At 44.5% G+C, this 20,758-nt stretch overlaps 1 protein-coding gene across 7 annotated transcripts in view; it reads left to right on the forward strand.

Annotated features, from left to right (window-relative positions):
- ERC2 (ELKS/RAB6-interacting/CAST family member 2) overlaps positions 1-20,758 on the forward strand; it is a 784,528-nt gene that overhangs the window by 465,492 nt on the left and 298,278 nt on the right. For all 7 annotated transcript variants that reach the window (XR_008991907.1, XM_057486391.1, XM_057486398.1 and 4 more), the window contains one exon: positions 13,244-13,404. Coding sequence is in view for 6 of the 7 variants with exons in the window: in XM_057486391.1 (XP_057342374.1) it covers positions 13,244-13,404 (161 nt within the window). In the remaining variant the exon portion in view is untranslated. The remainder of the gene's footprint in view (positions 1-13,243; positions 13,405-20,758) is intronic.

Below are 20,758 nucleotides of genomic sequence, written 5' to 3' on the forward strand. Positions count from 1 at the left end.
ACTCCACACTGTGCCTTTCTTTCGCATGCTCCCTGGCATCGGCACTTAATTTGTTACCATATATTAGAACATTTCTCTGTCACCTTTGAAACTGTCTCACAGGCAGGGCTTTTAGAACCTGAATTTTTTAAACATGAAGCAGGATTATGGATTAATCTCAGACACGGGCGTCTCTAGGGGCAACGTAACCTGACAAGTGAGACCCTGCTGTTGGCAAGCCCCTTGAAGGGTTGCCCTCTGGTCCTGCCGTTGACCTGGTGGGCGAAAGAGTGGATGTGTGTGTGAGTCTAGGCATGACTTCCCTGAAGATCAACATTTGTACACACTGGAGTCACCTTTTATACATAGTGCTGCTGACATTAACCAGAGAAGCGGGCCTGACAGCCCCAGCCTTCAAGCCAGTGCCGGAGTGGCCCGGCGTTGTGCACACGGTTTATCTGAAGGGATTCAGCACGGCATTACACAGCCTAATTGTTTTCCATCCAGAAGGAACCATTGCCCAGATAGAGGCGCCTCTGAGGTTGCCGAGTGGGACCCATCAAAATGGGGTAGTTTCCATATATAAGTACTAAAAGGCTATTTCTCCTCTTGAGGTCCAGATAATTATGATTTCCTTAGTGCTAGTTATAACGGTATTAATTCTTGAGAGAAAGAGAGGAGACATATTTTTAAACAAAGCAATTTAAATATTTGAGAAGTCATAAAAAGGAGAAAAAGTCCCAGCTCAAGCACTCAGATCATCAGGCGAGTGTTTGGCATCCCAGCAAGGAATCCAGTTTGTCTTGAGACTACTTAACACCGGGGTTATTTTTGATTCCAGGTTATGCTTAGTCGCTTTTTATGAGACTGGACAATAATCTCCTATTGGTAATAAAAATGGTGAATTAAAAAAAAATCTTTGGTCTGAGAAGAACTGAGGAGGAAAAACAATCTCTGATTTTGAAAATCGAGTTGAAAGGCCTAAGTCGAAGAAGTTATCCTTTGGGGAAAACAGGCATCTACTTCGAAAGCACGATACGGTGCTTGTGAAGCCCAGCGTCTCACACATGAATCTAACTTGTACCATCTGACAGAGAACATTTTGTCACAGTCGTGGAGTTTTGAAGAACAAAACAAATCGCACACTAAGATGGGAGCCGTTTCTGCCTCGCTCAGATGAGGAGCGGACACTCCCCTGTGTCAGGGTGACCCGGGAAAACAAAAGCTGCTTTCAAGCATGGCGATGGCGGCTCCGCAAGATGTGCGCTTTGCTCATTTTACGGGAGTGGGCTGGATTTGACCCTTGCCATCCACCCGCTGTCAGCCAGGCCCCCCGGGACCGGTCCACGGCTCCTGGCAGGGGGGTAGGGGACAGGCTCTGGTGCAAAGGCAGGTGAGAAGCCGAGTAACTCGCAGTCCCAACCCGGCTCGCATTAGCTCAGCTGGGTGGCTAGAAAGTGCCGTTGCCTAGAGAGCCTCAGGCTGTGGGCGAGCGTGCTGAGGCCTGCTGGGACCGGGGGAGACGCAGAGCTGAGCGGGTCCGCTGCTGGGACCCGGTGGACACTGAACTCCCTGCAGAGATGCACAGAAAGCTGATAAACGCCCTCATCGGCTCGGGGCTGCAGCTAGGTTCGGCCTCAGCCCCGCTCCTGGCGCGTCTTCCAGACCCATCGCCACTGGCTTCCTACGTGGGGAGAGCAGACCGGGTGGGCGCCTTTGTTCCAAGTCTTCTCTTTCTGAAGCGATTTTCCCAAAGTCAAGCAATTAAGAATGCTTTTTTTCCCCATGTAGTAGTAATGGTTCTGCGGGGAGGGAGCCGAGTCACTGTGGGGGACGCCGTGCCCCAGGGACACATTTGGGAGGATTTCCTTCCCCTGAAGCCACAGGGTCAACACAAAGCCCTATAAAATGTCTTAAAGAAAGGAGAAGCCGAAGCAGAAGATGTTATTCTGGCACTTCGTGTCTGGTTTTTTGCTTCCCTCCCACCAAGGAGCGAACCGCTCCAGCAGTCTGAAGGATGTATTTAGTTTGAAAATAATGAAGCTCTACTGTGATATTTTCTTTTCTTTATTTAGCTGGCTTATAGCTATAGGGGAACCTAGTGCCTGCTGATGACCTTTATGGGTTAGCCTGTGATGCACGGATAGCTGTAGTCCAACCTGGCACTTACAGATGTTTGTGTGTATGTGTGTGATGGTTTGTTTGTTTTATAAAAAGGGGACCACGATTATGACATTGTCAAATGTACATCCTGATTCAGTAGGTGTCATGCCGTTGATCTGAATGAGGGTGGTTCTACGTGCCTGTGTGGCTGACCCTGGGGACGCGAGGCATTTGCCGCCTGAGCCGTCTCTGCTCATGGCTGGGATATTTCTGGAGAGGATCCTTCCCAAGACGATGGGAACCGCCTCATCGCCCTTATATGAGCATCTCCCTCCTCCCTCAGCTCCTGCCCTGGCTGACCTTTCCCTGCCAGAGCAGATGCCTAATACATGTGGCATGCTCTTAAAACATTTTTAAACCTTTTTATTTTTAGATAATTGTAGACTCATACACAGTTTTAAGAAATAGTAGAGATCTTGTGTACCCTTTACCCAAATTCCCCCAATAGAAATATCTTGCAAAACTACAGCACAGTAGCACAACCAGGATGCTGAGGGCACCCTGGTCAGGCTACAGAAGAGTGTCACCACCACCAGGATCTCACAGGTTGCTCTTTTATAAGGTCGCTCACCTCCTCCTTCATGCCCATCCCTTATGCCCTGGCAAGCACGCATCTGCTGTCATTGCTATAATTTTGTCACTTCGAGAACATTATATAAAATGCAATCATAGACTGGGACCTTTAGGGAGTGGCTTTTTAAAATTACCGTAATTCACTGGTGATTCCTCCAAAGTTATTGGTTGTTCAGTGCAACAGTACTTGTTCCCTTGTATTGCTGGGTAGCATTCCATGGCATGGATGCACTACAGTTTGTAACAATACACCAGTTGAAGGACATCTGGGTGGTGTCCAGTTTGGGGTTATTCCTCATACAGCTCCTATGAACATTCATATACAGGTTTTTGTGTGAACGTAAGTTTTCAGTTCTCTGAGATGAATGATAAAATGAGTTCAATTGCTGGTTCATATAGCAGTTGCATGCTAAGCTTTATGAGAAACTGCTAACTTGTTCTTCAGAGTGGTTTCACCATTTTACATTCCCGCCGGCATTGTACAAGGGACCCAGTTTTTCTGCATCCTCATCAGCATTTGGTATTGTCACTCCTTTTCATTTCAGCCATTCAGAGAGGTGTGTAGTGACATTTCAGTTTGCAGTTCTCTAATGGCTAACGATGAGGAGCATTTTTTGTGCACTTATTTGCCATCTGTACGTCCTCTTCAGTAAAATGTCTATTCATGTTTTCATCTATTTTCTAATTAGGAATTTTACTGTTACATTTTGAGAGTTCTTTATATATGCACATACTAGTTCTTTGTTGGATATGTGGTTCCCAGTCTCTAGCTTGTCTTTTTATCCTCCTAACAAGGTGTTTCACAGAGCAAATATTTTAAATTTGGATGAGGTCCAGTTTACCAATCTTTAATTTGTGGACTTTGATTTTGATGTCAATTCTAGGAACTCATTGCCCAGCCCTGGATCCAAAAGATTTTCTCCTGTTTTTTTTCCTAAAGAGTTTACAGTTTTATGTTTTACACTTTAGGTCATGATCCACTTTGAGTTAATTTTTGTACAGGGCATAAGGTTTAGGTCAATGTTTTTTGTTTTCTGTTTTTTTGCCTGGATGTCCAATTGCTCCAGCTCCATTTGTGAAAAGTCTAGTTTTACTCCATTGAACTGCTTTTGGTCCTTTGTCAGGCATCAGTTGAGCATATTTGTGTATATCTATTTCTTTTTCCTCTATTCTTTTCTACTGATCTATGTTTATCCCTCTGGCAATATCACAGTGTCTTGGTTACTGTTTTTATACCAGAGGCCTTAGTATCATATAAAGTGACTCTTTCCACTTTATTCTTTGTTGGGATTGTTGTTTTAGCTATTCTAGGACCTGCGCGTTTCCATGTAAATTCTAGAAATGGTGTCTACAAAACATTAGCCGAGATTTTGATAGGAATTATATTTAAATTTAAACAATCTGGGACAAATTGACGTCCTTGGTATGTTAGGCTTCTAATTCATGAGCACCCTATATCTCTCCATTTAAATCTTCTTTGATTTCTTTCATCAGAATTTTGTAATTTTCAGCATACAGATTCCATACATATTTTAGGTTTATACTTAAATATTTCCTTCTTTGGAGTGGTTGTAAATGAGATTTGGTTGTTCATTTTGGTTTTCACATGTTCATTGTGAATATACAGAAATTCATTGCTATCTGCAACTCTTGGGTAAATCCCTTATCCTTCCTGAGCTTGAGCGATCCATCAGGTATGTGGCCTGCTGCTTTGGGTGTATGTGAGGATCAAGTGAGTTGTTGCAAAGCGTGTTATCGATTACTTCAATTATCTGCAATCAGAGGTAATGATTTACGTTTCTACATATAGTTTCTTCTCTCCTTTTCTCCTTCCTGGCATCCCACCCACAATTATTTGTTGACCATATATTGTATGTTTGAGAAGTTACTGGGCCCAGGAGGAGGATAAAACGGTCATTAGACTCCATATGGTCACGGACAAGATGATGTACAGGGAGGCCACTACCTATTGCTCCAGGCAGATGGAACTGCAATGCACGCAGCCTGAGGGCACAGGAAAGGACTTGGCATCAGGCTGGTTGAAGTTTGTCATCATCATCAACAGGCTTCTCCTGCAGAGGCAAGTCAGCAGGAGAATTGGGAGTAAAAGCAGCCTCCTCCTTTCCCCTCTTCCCCCGTGAAAGGGCCTTGGAATGATCCTTGCATCACAATGAAGTAGGTCTGGTTGAGAACACGGCCCTGGTGTGTCGAATGGGAACCAACAGACCTTGCTGATAGATGTGATGGAGCGGCATGAACAAATGGCTCTGACGTCTGAGGGCCTGACACCTTATTTTGAGTGCTGTAAAAACAGAACAATAACAACAACGTGACCAGAAAACGCTGCACCAGCACAACACAAAACAAAACAAGCAGTCATCCTGAACTTCCAAAAACAATGGGACCTTCCTTAGGGGACGGTAGTGAAGAGCTCCACTCAGGCGCATTGTCGGGCAGGGTGAGGCGGCAGGGGTGGCCGCTGACAGCTCTGGAGGCACCAACACTCCAGCACTTGCTGGTGAACCCGGATTATAATCAGCATAAATCCAAGTGACTGTCGGGCACAGCAGCCATGCCTAAGGTCATGCGTGCTGAGGGTACCTGCCACCAGAGGGCCCGCCCTGCCCTGGACCTGTTTTATTTATTACTCTCCTTTGGAGGCTACGGTCTATTAGCAGCTCATTTTTCCATGAGAATGGAAGTACTTTCTGCACAGAACTTGCTTGGCTGCGATTTTAAAAATGCTTTTTTCAAATTAGTAATTCAAGTGGCAGCAATAAGCGCAAAGAAGAATATAGTGGATTACCTGAAATCTCTAGAAACAAACCTATCATGAGTATTTTTATACATTTCCTTCTGGTTTTTTTTCCTATCAATATTCATTTAAACGCCCACATATAGTCGGGATTGTATTGTATTTACTATCTGCTGACCAGCTTTTCTAACTTAAGGTTTCCTGGACATTAAATCTTTCTACTTAGTGTTTAATGTCTGACCAACATCTCAACAATTGGATACCTGTAAAGTTATCTGATTTCTTTGCAACACTTACATACACACACACACACACACACACACACACACACACACACACACACCATAATTTATTTAACTCATTTATTAGGAAGGTGAGGATACATATGTGTATGTTTATATATGTATATATTTGTGTTTACATATACATACATACACAATTTTTATAAAAAGCACTGTGATGAACATGGTCGTTGTATCCTTAGAATAAATTCCTTTGGGTACATCCCTTATTATATCCTTAGAATAAATTCCTAATGTGAAATTACTGGGTCAAGTCGTTATTCGTGAGTTATACTGAACTTAAAGGGTTTTAAAGTTTTTCTCATATGGTCAAAAATGGTAAACTTTCCAGGAAGATTGAAATAATTTCTGAAGATCACCATTGGCACCTAACGTAGAACTTGGGTGCTCTGGCACTTTCTTATACAATAGTCACTAGACATGACTCTTTAGGTTTTAATTAAGGTTAAATTGTATCAAACATTCAATTCCCAGTTGCACCAGGAACATTTCCAGTGCTCTGTAGCCACATGTCATTACTGGCACGTGTCTTGGATAATGTTAGAACCTTGCCGTCATCTCAGGAAGCTGCATTGGACATCGTTGTTCTAATCCCTTCATGAGTTCCTTCTTGGTTGTGTTTGGAATTTGGCTAAATTAGACAAAAATATGAACAATGTATATTTTGAGGGTAATTCATTTGGTTTGTTATAAATCAGTTTCACAGTAAAGAATTCCACCATTCCACTGAAGATGAAATATACTGTCTTTCTGAAAGTGTAAGAAAATGGGAATTCAACCCTTTGTCTTGCTTACTCATCCTGTACTTGGCTGAAAGCTAAGTGTGGGTGTTTAAACTACCAGCACTGCTGACAGTGATTACAGGGTCCTGTGTGCTGACTGCGCTGAGCATCTAACTACTGTGACTCAGGTTTCTTTCATGAGCGTGCCAGGAGGGGCCGTTACTAGCTACGTTTTACAGAGAAGGAAACCGATGAACACAGAGGTCGTGTATCTTTCCCAGGGTCACACAGCCAAGCACATGGTTGGATCCTGACTGAGACCTGAGCCCTGACTTTCACAGTCCACACTTAACTAGTGCTTCTACCGTTTCTCAAGAGGGTCTGAGACCAGATCTCTGCTGTGCTGATGAAATGTGCACATGTAAATTAAAAGACTGTCCCTGGTTCAAGAATTACCTACACCAAACACACACAGAAGCGCAGGCACACAGCCTTTTCCTGGGGAAGTCCCTGTGAGTTCCATCTGATCTGGAATGCAGAGTACTCGGCTGCTCTTTGGAGAAACTGGTATGCATTTGTATTCCAACCCTGTTTCATTTCATGGAATCTGGTTAAGTCAGATGTGTATGTGTTTTACACATTTCTTCTCCATCCATCTTTTAGCATGATGTGAAGTTTTGTTCATAAGCCTAGGAAGAGAAGTGGGGGGGGGGATTTAAAATATAGTCAAACTTCAAGAGCTTGAGCCCAAACATACTCCCTCGATGTGGGTGTTTGTTTGCAGCCGAAGGATCAGAGGTGACACGTTTAAAGGAAGCTAGATGCTTCAACCTCAGCAAAGGGAAAATCAGTCCCACACCCAATCTCGGGCTGGCCAGTCTAGGCAGAAAGTCGTCTGGGAATTTTCATTTTCAACCCTTTCCAAAAGGTATCACTTTAAGGCAGCCGTGGGGAGGTAGGGAGGGGAGGTGGAGATCGAAATGTCAGATAAGGGTAGTGGGAACAATAAGATTACAGGCCCCTGGGCTCATAGCATCTTGGTCTTGAGAAGCGGGGGAGGGTTCCAGGGTTTATCTTCACCTTCTGATCCCAAGGTGGCCTCTGTGCCCAGAGCATGCGGGGCCGAGTCCCAGTCATTCCCACAGGACCAATTTGCATTCCCGTTTGGCTGTAGGCTGGGATGCGGGCATCTCACCGGCTGTGTCCTGGTGCACACTGAAAACGTACCATCCTGCTGCACTCAGAATAGAGTGAAGAGAGAAAACCACAGTGCGTAATAAAGACGAAGGCAGAAGAGCCATGTGCTTGTAAAATATGGTTTGAAAAGCTGTTCACGGACACAAAATAGACACTATGTCAATATCGACATAGCTTAAAAAAATACTGTTTTTTCAAGAGAGTTGAAGATCAGCTCTTTCCAAGCGAGCATCTCAAAAAGCCTGAGACGTCACTGCGTGTCAGGAAGAGACGCCCAGGACCCACAGTGGGGCTCCCAGCAGATAAGTGAGAGAGAAGCCAGTTTTCAAATATTTAGTTAAACAACACAAATGTGTGAGTAAGTAAGTCGACACATGTTAATGATTTAAGGTCTTAAACGGGTTTTTTATTTTATTGTTTTAAGGCTCCGCTGTTCACTTTTAAAGTTCCGATGCTGTCTCCGGAGGTGGGTGTGAGCACTAGACTCATTCATTTGATGGCTTCATTATTCTCAAAGTGTGCAGAGCTATGAATTATTCAAACCCAGTTGAATAAGCCTGGTAGCTTCACCATTTTATAAGAGAGTTTTATGATCTGACATGTAGAACGACTAATGAAATCAGAAACAACACACAGTTATTTAGGGTTTCTTGTTTTGTTTTTTTTAATTGGTGAGGCCAGACAGCTAGCTTCACACTTCTGGTGAGTATGTTCTAGGCTGCTGACATCAAGCCAACATGTTTTAAAATGTACTCTTAGCTTTCTAGATGGAGTAGGATGAGACTTCCAGTCTTGCCATATTTGGGGGCCTTTTAGGAAATTATTTTAAGTGGAACATCTTGAATGCTGTAGAAGACTTCTGAGGTTGCTGTGCATTCTTGCGTTTTCATCGAGGGTGGAATGTTAGGAACTAAACAGCTTTTCTTATACTTTTTTTTTCCCCCTGCAGGAAATATTAGTGTTTGGTCAATTACCAATAGATGTGCTTCTAGAAGAAGCAAATGCTGTGTTAAATTGAGACAAATGGGTTGCTTTCCTGCTAGACTTTTCAAAAGTATTTATTGGCTCATAATCTTATGATTCTCCAAGTGGCAGTTCCCTACTGAACAGGACCCCAGGGCCCCCCAGCCAGGGCCGCCAGCCCCTGCCTTCCCTCCTCTTCCCCAGGCCCCCCACTCGCCTGTTTATGGGCATACCATGTGGCCCCGGGCAGGGCCGGTTTCTGGGCTGCTGATGCTCATCACTTTAATAGGTTTTTACTCTTCTAATAGGTTTTATTCTTTTAATAGTTTTTTTATTCCTTAATATTTCTCTTTTCTAAATCACAATTGTGATCAAATAGTTGTTTGATTCAAGCTTGCCTGCCAACCCAGGCAGCCTCTGAGGGTGAGCCTGTTGCTAGTGTCCAGCCGAGTGCCTGGCACATGGGAGACGCTCAGTGAGGTGATGGCGTGAGGGACGGCAGAGCGCACGTCACCCAGGGCCCAGTGCAGGGCGCGTGGAATGCAGAGGAAGGCTAAAGCTGCTTGCCTCTATCACAGCTCAAAGCCGGGGCATTTTTATTGTGCCCTCCCCAAGCTCACGGGCTCCCCGGTGCTCTCAGTGGCCGCTGGGGTGGCGGAGAGCCTAGCGCATCCTTGCGTTGGGGAGCTGCATGACTGAGCCCCCTTGTCTCCATAGCAAAGAGAAGGTGCTCGAAGCAATCAGAGAACGAGAACCTGGAGGGTGTTTGGTGAGGATGGGGCGGGACAGTATCACGTTCCCAGTGAGTGGGTCAGGGGAGGGGGCTGCAGAGTCACGGCTCTGCGTTCCCCGTCCTCCCCTTCCGCAGGGATTTATTGGGTGTGGACACTGGGATTGTGTCAGGGGCCTCAGGGGCTTCCAAGGAGCACAGAGATATGGGCCTTGCCCTCCAGGGGGACAGTGGCATCAGGATTTTTCACAAGTCTTTGGAAGGAATCTAATGTACAACAAAGTTTAGGAAGCACTGGGTTCAGACTGGCCTGAGGGCCCAGGCATCCTGTCTTTGGAGCCAGAGCTCCATCCAGGACTGCTCGAGTTCAGAGCTCCAGCTGTGAATCACTGCAGTATGCAAAGGACACAGGCTCCGTGCCTTAAAGGAGGGGAGGGGAATTCTGCTAATTGGTGGTGTCAGCATTGGGCGGTGCAGGGTGTGTGTGTGTGTGTGTGTGTGTGTGTGTGTGTGTGTGTGTGTGGTTGACTGCAGGTGACAGCAAGCACAGAACCTTGAATTCAGTCATAAAATGGGCTGAACATTTAGGAGGCACTGTACTGATAAGAGTGAACACTTCCATGGCACCAAGAACTAGGCATTTGTTCTTAGGGTGTCACACGGATTAATCTGCTGAGTCTTCACAAAAACCCTTTAGGCCAAATTCTGTTATTGCTGCCACATTACGCATGAGGAAGGTGAGGCTCGGAAAGCCTCCAAGCCTGTGACACAGATAGTAAGTGGTCAGCCAGCTCATTTCTGTCCTTAACCACTGCGCATGCTGCCTCTTCTGGGAAAATGTACCGTCTTCCCTTTACTAATCCCTGAACGAGGAGCTTTACATGCACCACGTCACTGAATACTTGCCGTAAGTCTCAGGAGGGGCAAAACTCTTGCCGTCGATGAGGAGACGCAGAGGCCTTCCCAAGGTCCCCCACACGGAGCGGGGAAACGGGGGTTTCTGGTACTGTCTGGCTTCCCAGTTCATGCTTCTGACCATTCTCGGTGTTTTAAAATACTTAAATTAAAAAAAAATTCTAACTATATCCTAAGTGGAATGCTATATATGAAGCAAATAAAAGGAGAACATCTCCCTTTGAGTGTGGGATGGTGGACAAAGATCTCTGCTCATTGAATCTCTTCCACTCACTCCACTGACCTATTCATCAGCCCCCAGGCGCCTTTGTGGAACCCCTGGTGCTCTAGGGAACACAGTTTGGAGACCGCTCCTGTGGGTCACTGGGAACCCCTTCTGATGTTGGAGACAGGCCAGTGATATTTTTGACAAGATATCAATGGTTTAAGCATATTTCCCAGGAAGTGGGGAAGTAAGTTGTGATGGTAAGCCCTGTGGGACATCTTTGAATCCCAGAGCCACGGGGCTCAGTTCAGAGTCACATTCAAAGACATCTGAGACCTGCTGCCACCATCATCGTGGCAGGGAGGACAGAAGGTTGGGACTGAATGCTAACACTTACATGCTTCTACGTGCAAATGATTTTATTGGCCAAAGCCTTACCCAGCTTACAGGGGAGGTGTGTCCTACATGCTCCATGGGGAGGAGAGCTGGGTATGAGGGCTGCCCTAATGACCACAGGGGCAGAGGGGACACACTTCTTGTTTTGTAATGCTCCTGTTTGGGTAGCAAAGGAAACAGTTTGCAAAAGTCTGTTAACGTTATCCCAGGAGGGACGAGGGCATCATGGAGGAAGCCGAGACGCCAAGGGTCAAGTGATTATTTGTGCAAAGTTACAGAGAGAAACAGTGGCTGTGTGAAGACCAGGATGAGGTACCTGAAGCCAGGGCCCCAGGTGGCCCTCCATGCGCAGTGCCATAGGTGGGACATAGCTCAGCTGAGACTCTGCTTCTAGGGTGTGGACGATAGCAGTCTCACCTCTTGCTAGGAATTAGAGCTGTTGGAAGCCAATGGCATCCCCATTAGTAAAACCTGCCGGTGACACCTCTCAGTGCCCACGTGGTGGCTGCTGAAGTGACCGGGGCAGCCTGCAGGTCGCTTGTCCAAAGTTGGGTTGCTCAAGTTGGACTAATAGAAAATGGGCTGGTGCCTCCCCCCATCCGATGGCAGGTGAACCAAGAACTTGAGACCCCGTTGAGTAGCCCTGTGTCTGCAGATCACAGGCAGATCACCTCCTGCGATGAGAGGGGCTCAGCAGATGAGAATCCTGGATGCCCCGCCTCTGCGCTGGGATCAAGCGTACACGTGGGATAAAGAACAGTTCATGAAAGGAAGTGGGGTTCTGAGGACACAGGCCATCCCATGTGCAGGGTCAGGTGGACTGTCTGAGCTGGCACTTGGAATGACCGTAATTCTAATCTTTTTTTTTTTTGCAGTTCCATTGGGTGTATCAAAAATAAGGAAAAAAGGAGGGGGGAGAAAGCTCTGTTTCAGCCTCACCAAATACTGCTTTGCAGAAGGACTTCTAGTCTTATTCAGGATATTCTATGAACTCATAGTAGAAACTAGAAAGTTAGCTTATTTAGGTTTTATATATTTCTAAAGTTAAAGAATAATGCTCTTTATTCTGTAATTAAACAGATGTAGTTCTGTGACATGCGCAGGTTACCCCTTATATTCCTTGCTTTATAAACTGATTTTGGTTTTGGCTTTAACTTCCCTTCCATGGTCTTCAAATTTCCTCTTTTTATCAAGGAAAAATGGAGGGTTTTCTGACTCTTAAAAGCCTTTAATTTACCTTGAATGTGAACTGTAATGCTTATGCTGAATAAATTCTGCGTAAAGCAGTATAAATTGTGTAGAAAGCCCTCATGAATTGGAACTTACCATGTCACCGACACATCTTGAAGGGTGTTCTGTTGACTTTAGTGATGGATGAACCCATTCTGCCAAGTCAAGCTGGAAGGGGTGGCTTAGAAACCCAAGCATCAGCTCTGGAATCTAGAAACCTCCTGGAACTACGGTTTTAAATCAGCAGGGTCATGCAGCCTGCGTTCGTGCAAAAGATGGCATTTCCCCGGCTCGCTCCACAGAAGTCTGTGGAACAGAACCATAAACATCAGCCTTCTTTGCTGTTTGTTGGCTTTTGCAAGCCTCCAGTGGTCTGGAGGGATAGGGCCTTGCTTTGGGACTTCCCAGTCCAATTTGGGGGGACCTGGCTAAAAACCCTGGATATTTGATAGTCTGACTTATTCCTATGGTGTATTAACACCCTATAAAAGTTACATGTCATTCATTTCAAGGTTAGATCCCTCCCAAGCTTCAGGGGCAAACCGGACTTGAACCTTTTGTGACTGGAATCCTATTTACCTTTGGCCAAACCTTGCTTCCTGAAGGGGAGGAGGAAGGGGAGGTAGGAGGGGGCTTCTGAGGACCCCTTGCACATCAGATCGCTTTTGCCAAACGAGGCTTTGATAGGTTAAAACGTGAATGAATCTGAAGTACGTAGGCTAGCTTCCTGTTGGAATACTCTGGGGCCTGCACACAAAAGTCCATTGTGTCGGCCAAAATGCCTTTTGAGTGTTCCCTTCTGTCACAGTGTCTGAAATTTTTGCCAAACATGGGTTGAAACTGGGTCACGCCACTCACCCTCCACTTCTAATAAATATATCAAACAGTTTCTATATAAAAGTTATTGGACAGTCCAACTGAATGAGGTCCTTGGAGAAACCTGGACATCTCTCGTGTTGGAAACATTTATTTTGAACCAATGGTGAAGGAAGAACGAGCTTCAAGGTGCAGCGGCCCCTTGGAGGACGGCCGTGATTCCTTTGTGTCGGTTGTGACAACGGGGGCTAGCAAGGAATGGCAGAGAGCTCACACCCTGTGCACCGTGCCTTTCAGATAGAGGAGCTGATGGCCGCCCTGGAGAAGAGCAGGCAGGAGCTGGACGCCACCAAGGCGCGCCTCGCCTCCACGCAGCAGTCCCTGGCGGAAAAGGAGACTCACTTGGCCAACCTCCGGGTGGAGAGGAGAAAGCAGCTAGAGGAAATCTTGGAGATGAAGTGAGTACCTGCTTTTGCTGTCCTCATCCCCCTTGCCTGGCGTCTCTGTAGGGGTGGGGACGGGAAGGCTCGAGAAGACCAAGAGAGACCTCAGAAGGAACAGTTTAGCTGACATTGGACCGGTGGTTTCCGAGACTATGCTTCTTCTTTTTTTTTTTTTTAAATGATAGCCTCTATGTCCCAATTTGCACATTTTTTTTATACCTGTCACACACACAAAAAAATCCAGCGTTAGATTCGGTGTGTCTGTGTTTCGTGGACACACAGTTGTTCCTAGATTTGCCTCAAAGGTCTGAGCTGGCCCAGAGACAGAGGCCTTGTTAAGCACAGTGGTAATTTGAGCGCTGCTCAGAGTTCAGTGGAAACTTCTCTGAGGAGGTATTTCCTAATTGTGACTGTAACTCTGCTAATTATATTCTTTTCGCTCGTGCACAATTCCTGGCTTGTATTGGCTTTCATAGCGCCTCAAGGTTGGCACCCCTTTGTTCAGAAGCAGGGCTCTGATTTGCTGGGCCGATAAAAACAAGCTTGGACACCACCCCCCACCGCCACCCGCTCCGTCTCCCATCGTGGGGGAGGGGGGGTCAGGGAAGGCAGAGACGGGACCCAATCTCTTACTTTGATTTAATCAACGAGGTGTGGCTGCATGCCAGGCGGTGGTCCTTTCTGAGGGCCTAGGACACAGCCATCCCCACCCAGTTGTTACTTTACCCTCAGTGAAATAATCATCATGGAAGAAGATAGTAAAGAAAATTACCCAAAGATTTTAGAAATGATCCATTGCTATGGACTGTTTGCCAAAGAGGCAGGCGTGAAGCAGTATCCCTAAGTTCTAAAATGAAATAATCACTAAGATAGAAGTTAAATCCAACTTCCTTACCCAATAAGAGGAAATGTATATAATAATGGCATCTTAAGCCTGTTACGTAGACTTGGAAATTGGTGGCTAAGGTATGGAAGAATGACCTTATCCTGACCCCACAAGGCTTGCACATGGGTAACATTAAACCCAGAAAGCTTCGATCATGGACAATATGGAATGAAATATTTTGAATAATTTTATAATGAGGATGAAACTTTTCTTCCTTGTTAACTACCTCAGTTTCTCCAAGACCAAAGCCTAAGTAGTTGCTTGTTGTTTTTTTTTTCACATACAAACTCACATTTTTCCTAATGATTTAATAAAAACAGATATTATTACCCACCGTTTAGAGGTGGGGGTACTGAGGCTCAGAGAGAGTACACATAATTTGCTTTAAGGCCATCTGGCCAGAATTAAAACCCAGATCTTCTCCTCCATCTCCCTTTCTGTTTCCTCATTGTCTCACGGAGCGTATGTGAACTGCACCCAGGCCGGAACTTGCGGCTCTTGGAGCCACTGCTGTAGTCACACTGCCCAGAACACTGCCTGGCCGGGGGTGGGTGCTCAGAAATGGTTTGTTGAATGAGGCGACAGACTGAAGGTGGAGGTCAGGTTTTACGTAGCTAAGAAGAAAAGCATTTCAAGCATCTGTGACATTATCACCTTGATCAATAATTTATGAACAATACCAGCACTTCGATTCCGTCGGCTGCCTTTATTCTTTCCCGCTTACCTGTCACACGCTTGCCTCTTAGTGTGTTGTTATGTGTCAAGTTAGGCCTGCCTTCTCTCAGCTTGTCCTCCAGCTGTGGCCAGGTTAACTCCTTAGCTCCTGGAGTGATTTATGATGCCATTTTTAGGAAACGCTCATTGCTTCCTGTTTAGAAAAGAGCACATGCTTTCAGTGTTCTAAGAGAACACAGGTAACGGGGTGGCATACTGGTGTGGGAGTCATCAGACCTGGGTTGGAATCCCGTTGTTTCCACTTGGGGGAAATGACTTTTACATCTCCAACCCTGGGGCTTCCTCCTGTAGTGACTTTCACCGGGTGGCTAGGAGGAGAGGTGCTTGGCCAAGGGCTTGGCACCGGAAAATGATATATGTGCGTAAATGGCACTCTCGGCCAATGAAAATATGTCATTTGTTTGGTGTATTTTGTGAAGAGTATCATTTATTAAAATTTGGATTTATTTTTCTAAAACATAGAAACCTTTCCCATGTGTATGTTTTCCTACTTAATTTCATGATTTCAGATAGCGCGTAACTAAGACCTCTTTTGGTGAACTGCCACATTTTGCTGAAGTGCTTAATCTGCTGCCACTGGAAAATAAATACAAAATTCCTCTGCTAATTCCTTTGGTGAAAGTAACAGATCCCTGCTTCATTAAGTCCAATATGGACCCCATTCATTTCACGGGCTCAGAAGCCCCATGTATGGACTCCTTCCCGGGACCGTGGGGACACAGGTACAAGGGCAATTCTATTGACCGAGAACCCCAACTGGATACCTCAGCCTCTCGAACTGTTCAGGTCAGGCAATTGGTTTGATCAATCTTGATTTTTAAGCCGAATTGACATATTTCCTTGATATCAACCAAGTCAACATAGAAGTGAGTGGGTATTTGATTATCAGCCCTTAATGTCACTCTCTGCTAAGCATCGTTGAGTTTCTTGCAACTGGCAGGCATCGTTCAAGCAACTCAAGGCCAAGTCTCCCCAGTTTCCAAGCCCTGTTGGGGCTTGTTGTGTCATGTTGCAGGAGAAAGTGTGGGACCAGGAGTCAAGAGGTGGGAGGTGTGATCTCTTAACTCACCCACGACATTAAAGGAGGTCACCCCCTGGTTGCCTCAGTTTTGGGGAACATGTTGTCAATCCTACCTGCCTTGCCTGCTCTATAGAATTGTTGAAGGGGCAGGATTTATTTATTTTTTTAGGTACAAACTGAAATTAATATAAACCAGCTTATGGGAAAGTGATTGAAACATAAAAGTAGCTTTTGCAATGAGAGGTGATGTCTGTTAGATTTGTTGCAAAATCAAATGCACAGAGTTTTAGAATTGGAAAATAGCCGAGTCCAACCTCCCAGTGTGCATAAGCCAGACTCCCATCCAGAGAATTACTAGTAAGGAATTCACTAGGCTCTGAACGCCGTTCCCATTGGCAGCCAAGGGCTCATAAGGTGGTGGTTCACATCCCACTCGTCTGCAATGGAATTGAAATGGCTTTCTCTGTAATTATCCCACTTATCCTGATTTTTACACAGTATTCTCCTGAGCCCCAACCCTAGGACACATAGCCTTTTAGGTGTTAGTTATGGTACTAGTGTTCCTTTTAGAAAAAAAAAATGCTAAGAAGCAAAATTAAAAAACAAAATCACCTGGGATCCTACCATTCTGAGATAGAAGCTGATGACACTTTGGTGTGTACCTTTAGAAAGGCTCTTTACTTTTTTACAGAATTAAGACATACTTTCATATTTTGCAAATCCCTCTGCTTTTCCTTACTGAATGGTGAACACCCTGCCATGTTACAAATGCAGAATTGTATTATTTGTAATTACTTGATATACTTTCATACAGGTTCACGCCTTTGTTAGACATTTATCTTGGTGTCAAGGCTTTGCTAATATAAAGAATTCTTTGAGAAGCATTCTACTGATTTATTAACTTACTTAAAAATAATTGCAGATCGATACGCAGTTACAAGAAGTAGTACAGAGCAAGTGGTGTCTTGTATGGCCCCCTCATTTTCCTCAATGGTAACGTCATCTGTAATCACAGATTTGTATATACCCCCATCTGTAATCACAGATTACAGGGTTATCACAGGAGGAAACAGATACTGGTATGATTTACCAATGGTATTCAGATTTCTCCAGTTCTACATACACTTATTTTCTGTGGAGTGTGTGTGTGATTTTATTTATATGCAATTTCATGCCATGTATGGATTTGTGCGATCCCTGTCATGGAGCCAAGATAAAGAACGGCTTCATCGTTACAAACCACTACCATTTGGTAGCTGTGCCCACAACCCAGCCAGTTCCTTCTTAACTGGAGTTTTGTTTTGTGCTACATCCTTACGGAACTTGTGCCATCCTGGCTTATGTTGTTCCCTGCCATTCTTGGGCAGGGCAGAGAATTATCCTCTTAGTTTAAATTGAGACTGAATTGAGAGTGAGAAAATATTGCTGGATTCCTTTAATTTAGAGATACTTTTCATGAGTTGGTCTTATTTCCAGTGGAATTCCTTTTTCATATAGAATATCTAGAACCTGTCCTGTGATAAGCATTCAATAAATGCTTGAGGTCTGAAAGAATCAATTGGTTCAAAAATCCATAAATATTCTTTGAGCACATGCTGTGTGGCAGGTACTGTGCTAGCCTTTTCGAGCTTGCATTTTAGTAAAATGAGTGGAGGAAATGAACAAACAAATAAGTAAGCAAATAAATGAATAGATAGGCAAATAACCAAAGAAGTTTGGAATTCCAGTTAGAAAGCTATTTCGAAAGGTAGGGACCCTTGGGGTTATTTTCGGTTCGGTCTTTCTTAGTTAATACGCCAACTGCCAGTCATTATTCCCACACTGGAAGGAGCGAACAGTGCCCAACCATGTATTTTCATAGAAGAACATAATATTCACTTTCCCTTGTTTATAAGATTATTCTTTTACTTAAAAAATATTTAAAACCTCTTGCTAAAACATTTCATAACGGTTCATCTTTGTTACATTTGCTTGCATTTGAAAGGATTTTATTAAAATCATATTAAGAGCATCATTCTATATGTTTGGTTTTATTAATGCCGGTTAATAAGCTTACATTCCAGGAACCAAAGCTCGATTATTTAATTTGTGGCAGGTGAATTTGATATCTGTGGCTAAAAGGAACTGAAGGCTATAAGACAACTATACTTAAAAATCTATCTGTGTGCATTTGCTCTGATGATTTAAACTAGCATAGTAATTTAATAGGCAGACAGGCAGGCTAACTGATATGTTCCATTTAGTATTAAACACTGAGTGAATAGGGGTTCTGAGAGCTGGTTAATAGTTACATGATTCGAAGTGTATATTCTAGACTTCTTGTGGGGACTGCTATATTTTTAACTTCCTTGCTGATGATGTAAGATCCATCTTAATTTACTAGTTATTGTTGCATTTTAGACATCTCCTCCAGAGAGCCTCGAAAGCCTTTGTATATACTGAGCTATTTTAGAAAGTTTACAGTGAGGTAAGACAGCAGCTTATTCCGAAGCATTATCCTGTTGGCCTCTTTGATCTAGGATCCTTCTTGAGAGAGCCACTCATTAGGTAAGTACCCTTCAAAGGAGAGGCAGGGTGCAGACAATGATAAAATCAAGTTATTCTTTACTTCATGCCAGCATGAGAAAAGACAAATCGCATTTCTTTAGGGAGGAATCCTAAGTGCCTGGCAATTTAGACAGAATAAATGGGGTCTGGGAGAGGAGTTTTGAAGGCAGCCATTAGTTAAAATTGATAAACTCGGTTGCAAGAGGGTTATGACCATCTTACAGAGATACTACATGGGGATTGAATACAATTATACTTTGATGAGAAAGTGATTTTTGAGCATTACAGGCCATATTTATATTTTTACATATATAAAAATATTGTGTTATATATTAATATAAGGTAGGTAGGCCCATTACAGTTAGCATATGCTGATCCTGCCTTCAAATGCCAGTTGGCCTTGTGATTTCAACAATGTTTGTATGTGCCTGTGTGGGTACACTACCATTCTTTCTCTAGCCAATGGTTTGTTTAGAAAACCTTTGACATGTCCAATTAAAAAAATATTAAATACTATGTTAACGTGTCCTGGAATGTCCCCGTCTGTCTGTATTTACCACCTGCTCAGTCATAAAAGTAAATTGAGTCAGCTAGAGCGCAGGCTTATCTTGACTTTCTGAGTTACCGGCGGGGACTGCGGGCCGGTGGCAGAGGGAGAGAGGATCATTGTCACGAAGAACGGCACATTCAGCATCGATTGTTGTTTGAGCTGCAGGTGGTCACCAAATGCATGGTCTCTTAGCCCTCGTGACCTCTGTTTCTCTCTTGTGACCTGAAGCTGGTGGCTTGGAGCCTGTCGGGGCAGAGAAAGGACTTGCCATACATGAAGCTTGTAGTAGGCAAGTCAAACACAGCTATGAAGAAAATAACTTGAGTATAGTGGGATGGTTAATTAGCTCCAAATGCAAGGAACAGACACGTGCACATTCCAGAAGTGCATACCAGTAGCTGTGCAGCCACCAGGGACTCACACTCCTTCTGTCTTGATCCTTTGCCGTTCTCAGCATATGGCTTCCACCTCATGAGGCAACATTTTTGCCTTAGCTCCAACCATCTCATCCGCATTCCAGCCAACAGAAAGAAGCCATCCCGCCTTCGAAGGTGCTCAGCCCAGTCATGGACAGCTGGGCCATCTAACAGTTCACTGAGTAAATAGTTGTGGGACATCCACTCTGTGGAAGGACTGTCCTACGCTTTACACATACATCCCAGCACTGTTCTGAGTGAACAGAAAGGCCACGGGTCTCTCCATTCCTGGAGCTCACATTCTAAGTAGGTGTAAGGACTAGTGCAGGCGGAGAGGCCATCTGGCCAGCAGTGAAGTCACGTGGTCACACTTAGCTGCAAGGCATGCCGGGAAATGTGGCCTTTAGCTAGAAGGCTCGAGGTCCAGCTAACATTCAGAGAGCTCAATACCAAGGGAGGAAATGGGCAAGTGGGTATTGGGGGTAATAGCCATCTTTGCCAAAATAAAGCATGCATAGAATGTGACAACTGATAGGTTATCTCACCGAGCACTTAAAAACACAACTTTAGAGATAGTATTCCTAACACACATGTACCGATATGCATGTGTGTCTAGCGTATTTCTGGGTACCAAGGTTGGTGAACTCTGGGGGTCATGTGAGTGAACAGGTTGACTGAGCCCAGAAAATCTCACTATGGCTGGGAGAGCTGATAGGTGAGGGGCAACAGGTCTAGAGAAATGTAGAGAAGTAGGTACTTCCTTCTGCTATGAAAGGGGTTGAATATAAGAAGGAACTGGGCTTGACTTACGTTGCCTCAGAAGATTGGGCTGGAGCTGGGGTGTAGCGTGTAAGTGGAGGAAGACATTCCCTCAATTCTTTGTAGGACTCTGTGGCAGTAGAAACCCTTTGAGGGAGCTCCTGAGGGGGTGGAGGGGTGATCTCCACAGTTCCTTCCAATGTGGAATTCTATCCCCCAGTTCCACTAAATCAAAGACCTGGAATGTGCATAACATTAAGGAGATGCTGGAATCTTCTGTGTTTGTTCCCTCGAGAAACTCTTACTTGAATGCAGAAACTTTTACCAAAAGCCAGACATTACCTCTTGGTTTGGGACACTGTCCTCTGTAATAGGGCCACAAAAGAATTTCCCTGTATTTTCATACATTGCATTTATTTTTCATAAAACTCTTTACGGTACAAAATACATAAGCC

This window comes from Manis pentadactyla, chromosome 1, assembly GCF_030020395.1.
Source record: "Manis pentadactyla isolate mManPen7 chromosome 1, mManPen7.hap1, whole genome shotgun sequence".
In the NCBI taxonomy this organism is placed as follows: domain Eukaryota; kingdom Metazoa; phylum Chordata; class Mammalia; order Pholidota; family Manidae; genus Manis; species Manis pentadactyla.